Raw genomic sequence first — 14,312 nt, forward strand, 5'->3', positions numbered from 1 at the left:
GATTCTGACTCAATTACACAGACGTCAACGTCAATTGTGGGCACAGCGACACTTACGATGGACTCAGAGGAATTGGAATCAAGTCTTCTTCAGTGATGAATTTCGATTTAATCTTCGATTTGCTGATGGTAGGGCGAGGGTGTGGAGGCGCCGTCGTGAACGTTACGCCCAGTGTTGTGTACAGGAAGTTGACAGATTTCGAGGCGGAAATGTCATGGTGTGGAGTGCTTTCTGTGGCAATGCACGTTCCAGGCTTCTTGTCATCCGTGGCAACCTCAACGCTCTTGCTTACCGCGACCAGGTACTGGCACCAGAACTTCTGCCTGTTAAGGCAGCACATGGACCCGGTTTGATCTTCCAACACGACAATGCCAGACCCCACACAGCAATTTTGACAAGGAATTTCCTTCAGAATGCGGGAGTCAACGTCATGGACTGGCCGTCAAGGTCTCCCGACCTCAATCCCATCGAACACGTCTGGGATGCTCTTGGCAGAAGTCTGCGCACTCTCCAGAACCAACCACAGAATTTGCAAGATCTTGGCACCATATTGCAGCAACAATGGCGTCGTCTTCCCAATCATGTGTCCACAAGCATCACAAGGTCCATGCGGAGGCGTTGTGTGGCAGTTGTCAACACACATGGTGGCCATACACGCTACTGAACTTGTGTGCCATCAGATTCTCGTGCTTGGGACTTATGATTTAAACTGTTGATGTTATTACCGAATACCGTAGGTGCTTAGAACAAATTATTGTTACCACCGTTAATTAAAACCCTTCTTTGGACATTAATGATTAAAAATTACCTTCTCTGATACATTTGTCCGTTGTATATCATATATGGGATTACTTTTAAAAATGTGAAGTTTTTAATTTGACTCAGTATATACACACACAGCCAACTGACAAAAGCTGACGTTTAATAACTATTTTTAACTCTAATCAGAACATTTGTTGCAACTTTCTACACTACCACATGGACTTTAACTTTGACTGTGCTGTGATTGTGAGGTGGTTAGATTGGTGCAAAGAAGACTATCTTAGTTTTTAAATTAGCCAATGAGAAGCTAAGAATTAGGGTCAGGTGGTAAGCAACTTTCATCCTGGATCCAGAATGAGACAATACTCTTGATCCAGCATTATACCTTACATAACTCTGACGTCATAACCATTCAGATGAATGAAATTCATATGAACTAATATATAAACAAAACCAAATGTCAATCTAATTGAAATTCGCTTAAAACCACAAACATTAGAATACTGCCACCAACCATCAATATTTTTAACAACCTTTTTTTATGACTTATACGTTATTTTTATTCTTATTTTACCATTAAACCATAAAATATAAAACACCATGTTACATCCAATAATTATAAAATAGATATGTACAAAGAAACAAAGTTAAGACATTAAAATACCCTCAAAATGTCACTGCTACACAGCAAGTTTAACAAAAATGGCTAAGTAATAAGTAAAAGTAAGTTACCTTCAAAAACAGACAGAGAGGTTCTCAGGCGAAATGCAGGAATGACTCAATGCGAAGATACCCCTGCATTTATACCCGAGACCTCCTTTCCACGTTTGAAAGCATGTCACTACCCATCTGTCAAGTTTGGAATTCATAACAATGGCTTCCCACATGTTTGTCAAATTATGCAGGTTTTGATGTGCTGTTTTGCTTAGTTAACTGTTTATAGGCTGGTCGGCTGTGTCAGAAACTGAACAATCGGGTCTAGAATTTCAATAGCGCTAGCTGATTAGCATCTGCCAGCTCGTTTGATTGGTTTCGACAGCGTGCATCTCCAAGCCTTACGTATTATGATACACGTGCTGTAAACTATGTAGCGTTTACTCACTTGAGATTGTGAAACCTAAAGTAGTAGAATATATTTGAATTTGATAAAAACTTGAAGAAAAATGTAAAGATTTTAGCACTGTTATAGTATTTTAGATTTAAGGTGAGGTGAGGTGAAATTGGGTTTAACGTCGCGTCCAAGATTATTGCACTTATATAGCGACGTGCATGCACTTGTGTGTGGCTGCTTGTACAAGTCCGGACTGATGCCAATTTATAGTGCTAGCACACTGAGATACCATGCAGCAGTTTAACATGAATACCCCACTCAGACACAGTATACTGACTCCGAGCCGACCAGACCTTGTTTTAGCCCTTTAATGCCGAGCGCTGGACAGGGTAACAACAAGTACCATCTTTTAACGTCTTTTGTTATGACACGGCCGGGGATCGAACCCCGGACCTTCTGCTCTCCGGCAGGACGCTCTACCACTAGACCACGGAGGCGGTTTTAGATTAAAGACGATATATATTAAACCTAATGAATGAGTGCGAAGATGTCATATCATGTTGACAAAAAGAGTAACTAGATTTTATTCAACGTTTTTTTCCTAAGTGATCATGGATGATTTCGAAATAAATTATAGCTTATTCATGTAAAGTTATACAAATAAACTAGAAACGTGAAACTGAACCTGCCATTGGGGAAAGCCTTTTACTAATTGATCTCTGAAATTAACGAACACAGGTTCAGTACATTCGAGTATATAAACATCAAATGAGAGTCGTTCATTTACTACGTATTTCCGACTGATTCCAAACCCAACAAATCCACATTTTCGTGTCATGTAATTATGTTTTCCGCACCGATGCACCATATCGACATGGTGATAATACAGAGGATAAAATAGTTGGTACTTGATACCAAACATTGCTCAAAATACCATGCGTGTGTTAGCGACGTATCAACTGGAGTCACGTGACAAAGAATAAATATAGCGAGTGTATGCGTCCATGCTGACACATTTCTGTCCATCTCCTGAGAGCACAGCTGGAGACAGATAGTATCGACACGTGTTTACATGACCTGACAGACCTGTTTCGTGTATCACATAGCAGGTGAGTTTCACTGCTTAAAAACACCATTTGAAATCTGTGTACATTGTATCTGAGAATGGCTAAAGGTGCGCGTGTCATATTCTGTTTGCATATCAAGGGAAGGTCCGTGAACTAGTAACTAATCTCAAGGGATGGGGGGTCACGAGTGTCTGCCCCTACTTAAAACACACCCTAATCACCTCTGTGATGTCCGTGGAATGTGTTCCCAGTACCCCTCCGATTGGCACAATTTATTAAATGGAGTTCATACTAACAACACGTGGTGAGTGTGCCTCTTAGTAACTGTTTTAAGTACATAGTTGTATGTGACACATATAACTTTTTGTAGGCTTTATCCCACTTTTGGTCGTATCCAACTTCTGGTCGTTAAACACATACGCCAATCTCCATGGCGTCCCGATCTTTACAATCCTTGATGCACCTCTCTTCACAATGTAGAGGCATCCTAAACAAACATATTAGCAATCGTTGCACATTTAAAACAATGATGACGGGGATTATAGGCAATACAGAGACCATATATGTGACCCACAATTAGATCACATTCGGACTTATTATATTCTAAAACTACATTTTTGGGACCAAAAATGACTATTCATAAGCAATTAAATGTGCGACTGGTTGTGTCCACGTATGCCTACATGTCATTATTCCTAAACCGGGATCAACTGGTTATGTAGTCGTAGAATATGCTTGAACTGTACTAACTAGGCATAAGTGTGCGTGACGTGGTTTTAATTATCTTTTCACGGAGTTTTTTTATCCATCACCATTGCTAGTAATGTCCCCACATTCCGAGATTGTGACGATGCATGACCTGTTGATCTGTGATGTTGGATATTTATGATGTCCCGATGAAGAGAATCTCAAATTCCTCGCTAATTTATTCGCTAGTATACTGACAGTTTACTGAATGTCATGCATGCGTCCTTTCACGAATAGGTGTGCATATAAATATATCATTGATAACCATATACATGGTAAAAATGGAATATTGTAATCTGATTGAGGTATTTTAGACCCTAATAATTGTGTTTATACGTTATAGGAATAAAGTAATGTAATATATGATATCAAAGTGTTCATTTTGTGGTAAGTTTACAAAAGTATATGTGTAGGCTTTACGAAGATATTTACCATCATATTTAAGTCTAACATCTACATGTCTAGGTAGGATATAAACTTCATTTTCAAAATGATATACAATTATGTATATATTGTTATTATCAGCGTATACGCGGACTCGCAAAAACAAATGTTTCCTTCCCTTTCAATCTTGCTTGATCACAGAAATACGTATTTATATATTCTGCAAAATTATTATCAAATGGGACAAGGTGACCTGTGCAAAACGTTTTATATTTCCCTTTACAATGACCAATTACAGGTTACTCTTTATGCAACGTGAGGAATACATTCTGGCTTCACGTCAAAGTTACTTTGTGTGTCACTGATAAAAAAATTAGGTTATCAGGTCTCATCACTGGTCGTCACATGGCAACCGAGGAATAAAGTGTTCTATTTCTTGTTTGTAACATTGTATGCTGGGTTTATTAACTGAATCCTTTGAATAGGAACACTCGGGTTTTTGGTATAATGAATAAAAACACTGGGAACGATAAGTTCCGCCTGAAGTAATACTGAGGTGCCGGATTCAAAGCCAGGTTGTTGCTTGATCTTTTGCAACTTTATTATATAATCTACATCCTGGCTCCTGATCACATGACCAGGAGCACATGTTGTGAGTTGGGCAGAAGGCCTCTATGTTTGGACCAGGGCTTGGGGGTTTGTTGTGGCAGAAAACAGTGAGTGAGTGAGCGAGTTAAGTTTTGAGTCACATCGGCAATATTTCAGCCATATCGTGACTATCAAAGGTTTAAGATTATAAATACTTTGAAAACGTATAAAAAAACCTGCCAACGATGGGCAGTAAAATAACAACTTGAAGACTTATCACAGAAAAATATTAAAACTAGTATGGAATCATAAAATTGATATTACGATACATAACAATACATTATAAAAACAGGGTATGATCTCCAACAACTGAACGTAGATCACCATACTAGGGGCCATGGGGACTAACAGTACTTTTGCTACCTGCATGGACCCCAGCTGGATTTACATCATCCCTTCAGGTGTTGGCGATTATTAACACCTTTAGCCATATTAAAACAACATATATTCTACGGTTAAAGGATATGGTAAGAATAAATCTACTTTGAAAGACGTGGTTTTACATACCCTCTCCAGGGGACGGCAGAAAACAGATAAAGGTTTGTTTTCCTTACCTTATAATGTCTTTATGTAGATACGATCTAAAATAGAACATATTTGATTTAAGCAATTGTTTACTTAGACAATTTGGAATTTGAATAATTGTATACTTTGACAGGTTTGTGTTGTATACTTTGCAAGTGGTGTATTTCTCTTTGTAGTTTTTTTTCTGAAACTCATCCTTATTGCTCAACAATATAACCTTTATATTCTATTAACGCTAACGCTGCAACGCTATAATGTTACAAGTACACGCGAATTTGTGCACGCGAAACCGGTAATAAACCTTCCGTGAGAGAGTATCACCATACTGTGTTTCTTGCCGCAACATCATCATCGCCTTGAAAATCCACAGATGTCACACGAACGTTTTTGTGGAGGGAAACACAAGGTTGAACCAGTTATCAGTATACTGGATGACGTCACTCATGTATATATGCCCTATTCGTAATTGTGGCATTTGTCCATTAAACAAATACAAAGTTTAAAATTATTATTTTGTGTGTTTTTTTTAAATTCGGCTCTGACAGGTCTTCATAAATGATGGTGCGCTACCTTTACACTTTACTCTTGTATGACACGCCATTAAACATTGTTTGTTTGTTTGTTTGTTGTATAACGCCGCACTCAGCAGTGTTCCAGCTCTATGACGGCGGTCTTTAAATAATCGACTCTGGACCAGACAATTCAGTGACTGACATCATGAGCATTAATCCACGCAATTGGGATACGATGATATGCATCAACCAAGTTGGAGAGCCTGGCGCTCCGATCCCGTTAGCATGGGTTGCTGAAGACCTATTCTACCCCGGATCTTCACGGGTGCACTAAACATTGTGTTAAACTGCACACATACACAGATAGATCTTCCGCGAGATACCGACCGATAAACGTAAAAAGTAGGGTATGGTGTTGTGTTTCCATCAACGATATTTGGACCCAGTCGGAAATTAACATGAATAGGACGTCAACACGCTGCGGAAAATTGTAACATATTCAATGTAGTCACGAATCAGATACTAATTCTGCAGTAAGTGGGCCAAGGTGAGATAAGATAATCGTATCTTGAGCCCGCAAACCTAACACCTGGAGAGAACGTTAACAAGGCTCAGTTCATTACACACGTCTTGTTACAACAGGGAGAGTGTGAATGCCACACATGGCAACATCTGTTAGTTCCAGTTCTTACATAGAGATTACTACAGCTGTGTCCGTGAGATTAAATATATCTTACAACCAGTTATAAGATAAATGATACATGGCAGGCACAAATGCAGTAATCTGTTTCTTACACTCTAAATTTGGTCAATTTTACGAAGCAATGCATATTTGTCTATTCTCTTGATAGCAGTGACACATTAACAAAAACGTTTCTGTAACATCTCTTGACTTTCAAGGCGATAATGACAATAAAGCAAAATAGGTAAGATGAAAGAATATTTATTCATTCTAAAACCATAAAGCTTCGACACAGAGGTGGGTTAATTCGACTGAAGCACGAGAACCTTATCGATGAATTACAATGAATTACAGGAAAGTAGTCCGTCTTAATCTGACTGCAGGTCATGGAGAACCCAGTCACGGACGTGGAATTCGATCTCACACATGTTTTTATACCAGTTATCTCAAATGGGTTTTTCAGCCACAGATGTGCAAGAAGAGAGGTGAAATGGGGTTTCAAGATCCACGTAGCGTTCAAGATTGAGTATGTGTGTGTTTTTGTGTGTGTGTTTGTGTTGTTTTGTGTGTGTTTGTGCGTGCGTGCGTGCGTTTGTACTAGTCCGGACTAATTTTAAAGTGCTAGTCCAATGAGATACCATACCGCAGTTTAAAATGAATGCCCCACTCAGACACAATATGCTCCGAGTATACACCGAGCCGACCAGTCATTATTCAAGTCCCTTAATGCCGAGCGCCAGGCAGGGTAACAACAAGTATTATATTTTAACGTACGTTGGAATGACGCTGCCGGGAAGCCAACCCTCTACCTTCAGCTCCCCGGGCGGACGCTTGACCACTAGACCACGGAAGCGGTCAGGTGTAAAGGATTAAAGGTACTCTGTCAAGTATGAAAAAATAATGAATGATCACCGTGGGTATTCCGGATTAGAACAGGTTCCCAGTATCTATACTTGTCGTACGGAGTGGCTAACTTGATCGGGTGGTCAGACTCGGTGACTTGGCTGATTGTGTTGCATCCTATCCCGATGGCTTGACCTTTCTCATGATATCAATCACTTGTTTTCCAGGTCAAGATAATCTTCATGTATTTGTCAAGATTGACCAAAACTGTAGCTTAATTATCAATAAACTACATGTATGCACGGCCCGTGAAGATCCGGTTTAGAATAGGTCTTCAGGAACCCATGCTTGCAGTAAGAGGCAACTGCGCTTGTCGTCAGGGGCGACTAACAGGATCAGGTGGTCAGGCTCGGTGAATTGGTTGATGCATGACACCGTACCCAAGTGGCCATTGATCGATGCTCTTGATGATCATTACTGGGTTGTCTGGTCCAGGCTCGATTATTTACAAACCGCCGTCGTATATATAATATATATACGTGCGTCCGGGTGTTTGTACTAGTCCGGACTAATTTTATTGTGCTGGTCCATATATATAGCTGGAATATTGCCGAGTGCGGTGTTAAACAACGAGCTAACAACATGCATGCACCTACCTATATTGCTTATGGTAGATCAAGTTCACATCATTATGAATGTACTCATTAATAAACAACAATGATTTGATCACAAAGGAGACTTATATTGAATTAATCTTTTGGTCACGAATCCATAGGCGTTAAAAAGCATGAATTCAATATTCAAGTTATATCCAACGGAGGACACCAGAAATGGGCTTTGCACCAAAGTCTACGGCTTGTCTCGAAACATTCCACAAGTACATCATGGGGCCAAGCTGACACGCGTTAACAAAGTCGATGTTCTGAAACGCTGGTTATTGTGAGTTGAAGTGTTTTCTGTCGTAAAAGTTGCAGCTTTGTTTCCATCACACTGTTTGCGCTACATGATACCGCAACCGACGCCCGGAGCGTAATATGGCGTCGCCGTGGGACGAACATGGGGAAAGTAAAGCAACAATGGTCGTTTTGTTCGACTGCAGTTTGTTGCTAAATGTCATACACTGAGCAACTGGTGTATACACTCTTCATAAAAAGATCTCCAGATCTCAACCCAATCGAACACCTCTGGGATGAACTCGGTCGACCTGTACGTCAACGTCAGAACACTCCTGTTCGTCAACTTCAGACACTCCCACAACTGGCCAACGCGTTACAAGCAGAATGTCGCAGAATTCCGCAGGACAGAATTCGTACACTTATCCAGTCAGTGCCGAGGAGATGCAGAGCCGTGATTGCTGCCCGGGGCGGTCATACGAGATACTGATTTCAGCGCAACTTTGTGGCCTTATGTGACATGACAATGAACAGTTTTCAATGCCTTTGTACAACGACAACATGTGAATATCGAGCTCCAAAATTTCGTATTTGTGTCTATGATATTAAATTAAATATATCGACAATAAATTGACTAAAAATCTACCTGTGAGTTTCTTTTTTTTTAAGAGTGTATGTGGTTATGAGACTCACGCTGTGACAAGAGACAGCCATAATACCCAGAGCAACAAGTTTAAATAACCATTTCAACGATTATACACTGTGTCCTCGTGGTCTAACCTATACATAATAAGTATTTTACCCTCACCAATAACCTCTATCTGTGTTTGCAGACAGGACGGCATCTACGAAAGTTCTATAGCAATGGGGCACAGAGGCGAGGTTACGGATGAATTGATCTTCTTCGTTAATGGTCTAAGAGTAAGTATATCTGTTGAGTGAGTGAGTGAGTATGATTTTACGCCGCTTTTAGCAATATTCCAGCAATATCACGGCGGGGGACACCAGAAATGGGCTTCACACATTGTACCCATGTCGGGAATCGAACCCGGGTCGTCGGCGTGACGAGCCGACGCTGTAACCATTAGGCTACCCGGCCGCCCCATATATGTTGAGATACGTATGCTGCACATAGTTTTAATCGTGTCGATTGCCTGTCAGCCCACCACAAAACGATTTCCCAAATAACACAGAATTGATTGTTCCGTCTAATACATGACGACCCATTCCATAAACACATGCTCATGACAAAGCTAGAATTATAATATCGACTCTGCTTTATGCAGGGATTTCTATTGGCTACGAAAAGGGTTTTGTCGCTTCATTTGCTGTCATCATACCGCTCTGTTGATCGGTCCAGTAATATAACTGTACACTGTTTTTATTAAGTTTTTTTATGTTTACAGATCGTTGAGCCGAATCCCGATCCTCATGTCACGTTACTACAGTACTTGAGAAACAGACGTAAGCACAGTCAGTTTACTTTAAAACGAGGGGTGGCTGAAAAATTCTGACCCTAATATAGATGCTAAGGATGTATATTATACCCCCTAACAGTTTGTATGTATTCAAAACAATACTTCCCATGTTTACAGACCACATTTGAACCAAATACATAACCAGACATCATATTTCTGCCGACCTCAAAGTGACAAGGTATTCTCTGTTGATAAAAATTGGAAGTATTGGCAACCACGCTGTTATCAAATAGCTGTCATTCACCCAGCACAAAGGGTTAACTCCAGCAGTCATCCATATGGTCGTTCATGAGTGTCAACCCGTTATGTATGTTCTTTATGACATTATTGGCACGAACGCGTAATTCGACATTCGTCAGCGAATCAAGGTAGGTAAGGGACGTGACTTCGAAATATAACATGCCCCAGGTAGTATTAGATTCGTTTGCATAAGTTCATATTTACATTTCATTTCTGTCACCAACCAGTTGAGGTATACGTTGTCTGCCAAAATAAAATGGATATCCATCTTTGTGAAGTGCACTGATCCATTCACTACCAATACAAATTTGGTCTCGGGAGCTGGATGTAGCATGGTCTTGATGCTGCCTTTACCCTCTACTGTAGTGACAGCCAGACCATGGAGAGAACAGACTTACCTGTACTGGGTGTAGCCTGGTCTTGGTGCTGCCTATACCCTCTACTGTAGTGACAGCCAGACCATGGAGAGAACAGACTTACCTGTACTGGGTGTAGCATGGTCTTGGTGTCCTCTTTTGGTTATATTTTGAAAGGCGTTGTACGTCCTGATGAAGCACATTAAATTTCTTATGTACATGTAATACACACATATGCATACATTTGTATTGGGCGTTTATGAAAATTGTTCTCAAATATGGAATCATTTACATGACAATTAAATTCGATTGAAGGTACAGTACTCTCCCTTCAGTCTAATGAATTGTTCAAGTTTCCTTCGGCATATATAAGATCATTATTTGCTTAGTTTCAGTTTCTAAGTTTTGAAATAATAATTCGCGTATATGTTACAGTACGTCTGACGGGCAGTAAGCTGGGATGTGGCGAGGGCGGATGCGGGGCGTGCACCGTCATGGTGTCCCGATACAACAGCCGCACGGACACCATATCGTATCCTCTTATGTGAAAACACTTTACAACACTGCTACATCGTGTATATATATTTTTTTCACTGTTGTTATTTTAAGGGGCATGTAATAATGTAACCTATTGAAGCATGTTCAAAATTCACAAAAGCTACAATGACCTTAACAAATATAGCCACTACTCAGTGAATGCGTGTCTGGCGCCCATCTGTTCCCTCCATGGCCTCGCTGTCACTACAGTAGAGGGTATAGGCAGCACCAAGACCAGGCTGCACCCAGTACAGGTAAGTCTGTTCTCTCCATCGTCTGGCTGTCACTACAGTGAAGGGAAACGGCAGCACCAAGACCAAGCTACACCCAGTACAGGTAAGTCTGTTCTCTCCATGGTCTGCCTGTCACTACAGTAGAGGGTACAGGCAGCACCAAGACCAGGCTACACCAAGTACAGGTAAGTCTGTTCTCTCCATGGTCTGCCTGTCACTACAGACAGTAGAGGGTATAGGCAGCATCAAGACCAGGCTACACCCAGTACAGGTAAGTCTGTTCTCTCCATGGTCTGGCTGTCACTACAGTAGAGGGTATAGGCAGCATCAAGACCAGGCTACACCCAGTACAGGTAAGTCTGTTCTCTCCATGGTCTGCCTGTCACTACAGTAGAAGGTACAGGCAGCACCAAGACCAGGCTACACCAAGTACAGGTAAGTCTGTTCTCCCCATGGTCTGCCTGTCACTACAATTGAGGGTACAGGCAGCACAAAGACCAGGCTACACCCAGTACAGGTAAGTCTGTTCCGTCCATGGTCTGGCTGACACCACAGTAGATGGTTTAGGCAGCACCAAGATCTACACCCATGTTCTCTCCATGGTCTGGCTGACACTACAGTAGAGGGTATAGGCAGCACCAAGACCAGGCTACACCCAGTACAGGTAAGTCTGTTCTCTCCATGGTCTGACTGTCACTACAGTAGAGGGTATAGGCAGCACCAAGACCAGGCTACACCCAGTACAGGTAAATCTGTTCTCTCCATGGTCTGGCTGTCACTACAGTAGAGGGTACAGGCAGCACCAAGACCATGCTACACCCAGTATAGGTGTCTGGCTGTCACTACAGTAGAGGGCATAGGCAGCCCAAAGACCAGGCTACACCCAGTACAGGTAAGTCTGTTCTATCCATGATCTGGCTGTCCTGCAGTAGAGGGTATAGGCAGCACCAAGACTAGGCTACACCCAGTACAGGTAAGTCTGTTCTATCCATGATCTGGCTGTCCTACAGTAGAGGGTATAGGCAGCACCAAAACCAGGCTACACCCAGTACAGGTAATTTATCATTGAAAATTATAATGTTATTCTAAACTAAGTTAAAACATAACAACTTATGCTTGTTGTTTCCAGGAACGTCTGGCTAAAGCCCACGGGTCTCAGTGTGGGTTCTGCACTCCGGGCATCGTCATGTCCATGTATACTCTGCTCAGGAACAGCCCACAGCCGACACAAGAACAGATAGAGGACAACTTTGACGGTATTACCCTGAATCACTGCGTTCATGTTGTCACGAACATCTGAAAACCTGCTGATGCGATGTAAAGCAATAATCTCGCATTCAATAATTTCATGCTTTGTATATGAATTTTTGACATTTTCTTTGTTTTTGTAGAAATGTACAATAGATAAACATACCAGTAAGGACTGTTGATGCATGGTTTGATGAAATATCTTGACTTATTGACAGGGAACTTGTGTCGGTGTACAGGATACAGGGCAATTCTTCAAGGATTCGAGTCATTTACCAAGGTTGACACATTTTTGTATTAGCAAAAGTATTATCTCAGACCAAATGTTTATTTGCAATTGAAATTGGTTGAATAACGAACAACGGTTGAAAAAAGGAGTAATTTCATTTGGGATTATAATTGAATGTCTTCTAATTGAGAAATATACCAATAGTATCCAATTCATCTCTATTATTGCTATATGAAACACTACTGGATTGGCATTTCATACATATAAACATAAACCATATTCCTATTTGTGATAATTTTGTTTTCGGTCAGGGAGTTTGTGGCATGGGCGAGGCATGCTGCAGGAACAGAAATGGGTCATCACTCAACGGAGCGCATGTACGTATTTCAAAGCAATATAATGTATGTACAATATATATCAATGTGTCAAGATCGTGGATCAGATCTTGAAATAAATATTCCTATGTCGATTGAGAGTTCAGTCGGTCATAAAACAATCGACCTCGGTAAACTCATCATTAAATCCTTGAGTGGATAAACTTCTGTTCTTTTGTGTTCCCTGGTCAGTGAAGTGTCTGGAACAACACATTTCGGAATAAACGAATAAGTCAGCTATAATCTTGAAGCGGATTTCGGATGTACCTTAGTGGGATACAAACGGAAGCATATTAGTGCGTATTAGTCTAAAAAAAATACCTACATCTTCGTAGATATCGATGATAATTACATCTGTGGCTGTGGCACTAATACGCTTTCATAGATATATACCGTCATGCTGTTTGTATATTTATTTTATTGCAAATGTTCGATTCAAACTTGGTTCCAAAGTCTTTATTTGTGCTACAAGTAGTTAAAGCCATTTTCGTTTCCAGGATAATCCAAGCAGTGACGGAGTCAGTAACGGGGCAGCTAATGGAGTCAACACAATGCCTTACGACCCGTCACAAGAACCAATATTCCCTCCAGAACTCAAGGTAAACGACAATGATCTACATGTGAAGCTTAGAGCGAGTGGTTTATTATTTCAAACTGAAACCTTTTTGGGACCTATGAGGGAGTTTATTGACGTCCTCTACATATGTTGTAGACGAGACACAGCGCTTTTCAAACCTCATTATGCTACAAAAACGACAAAGTGACGTGGTTCAGACCAGTGTCATTGGAGGAGGTGTATGAACTCAAAGCCAAGTTTCCTTCTGCCAAAATGGTTGTTGGTAATACGGAAGTGGGTGAGTATCGGAATAATTATCTCGATATATAGTATTTTCGAGGGCTCTATATTATCGCGGTGTTGATAAATTTCATAATCAACACCCCCTGCTGACTGTCTACTTAGGAAAATCTAAGCACGATATTTCATCGCTTGGTCGAATTCAGGACTCGTTGCGGTATGTCACGGCTACTCTTAAGTATACAGGTTCACTTTCTTATGATAGATTTTCTAATGTTTTTGAAGTGGAATTGCCCCTACATGTACCTCCATTCGAAATTGGTAAGAAAAGAACCTTTTTGTTTGAACGATGCCCCTTGACCTTACTTAGGTCGTATGCATACTGATTGTGCATAATCCAAAACAATCCACACGTATCACACCTTACAAAAGTGACACCGCTATAATAGAGAGTTGCCCGCTCTCGAGTCGCTAATGACGGGTACTTTGTTTACCGAACTCAGTAAATGAAGCGACAAAACCCTTTCCATATCCAATAGAAATCTCTGCATAGAGCAGAGTCAATTGTACGATTCCGACTATATCATGAGAATGTGTTGATGAATCGCTACCAAATAATAATGACACCAGCGGTTCGCGAAGAGGTGAGTGTATCCTGCCCAACCGGTGGCACCTGTCACAAACACATGTAAAGAAAATCAGCATCG

At 40.9% G+C, this 14,312-nt stretch overlaps 1 protein-coding gene across 5 annotated transcripts in view; it reads left to right on the plus strand.

The window, feature by feature from the left end:
- Positions 1-14,312, plus strand: part of LOC124131799 (xanthine dehydrogenase/oxidase-like) — a 65,816-nt gene that overhangs the window by 24,104 nt on the left and 27,400 nt on the right. For 2 of the 5 annotated variants that reach the window (XM_048403622.1, XM_048403621.1), the window contains exons 2-10: positions 8,948-9,035; positions 9,521-9,578; positions 10,624-10,720; positions 10,871-10,979; positions 12,088-12,214; positions 12,425-12,486; positions 12,747-12,836; positions 13,307-13,408; positions 13,522-13,663. In XM_048403622.1, coding sequence (XP_048259579.1) covers positions 8,948-9,035; positions 9,521-9,578; positions 10,624-10,720; positions 10,871-10,979; positions 12,088-12,214; positions 12,425-12,486; positions 12,747-12,836; positions 13,307-13,408; positions 13,522-13,663 — 875 coding nt within the window. Of the gene's footprint in view, positions 1-2,836; positions 2,923-8,947; positions 9,036-9,520; positions 9,579-10,623; positions 10,721-10,870; positions 10,980-11,604; positions 11,705-12,087; positions 12,215-12,424; positions 12,487-12,746; positions 12,837-13,306; positions 13,409-13,521; positions 13,664-14,312 lie in introns of those variants that run through there. The other 3 variants (XM_048403624.1, XM_048403623.1, XM_048403625.1) reach the window with 3 other exon arrangements.

Source organism: Haliotis rufescens, unplaced genomic scaffold (assembly GCF_023055435.1).
Source record: "Haliotis rufescens isolate VD_foot unplaced genomic scaffold, xgHalRufe1.0.p SCAF_3, whole genome shotgun sequence".
Classification (NCBI taxonomy): domain Eukaryota; kingdom Metazoa; phylum Mollusca; class Gastropoda; order Lepetellida; family Haliotidae; genus Haliotis; species Haliotis rufescens.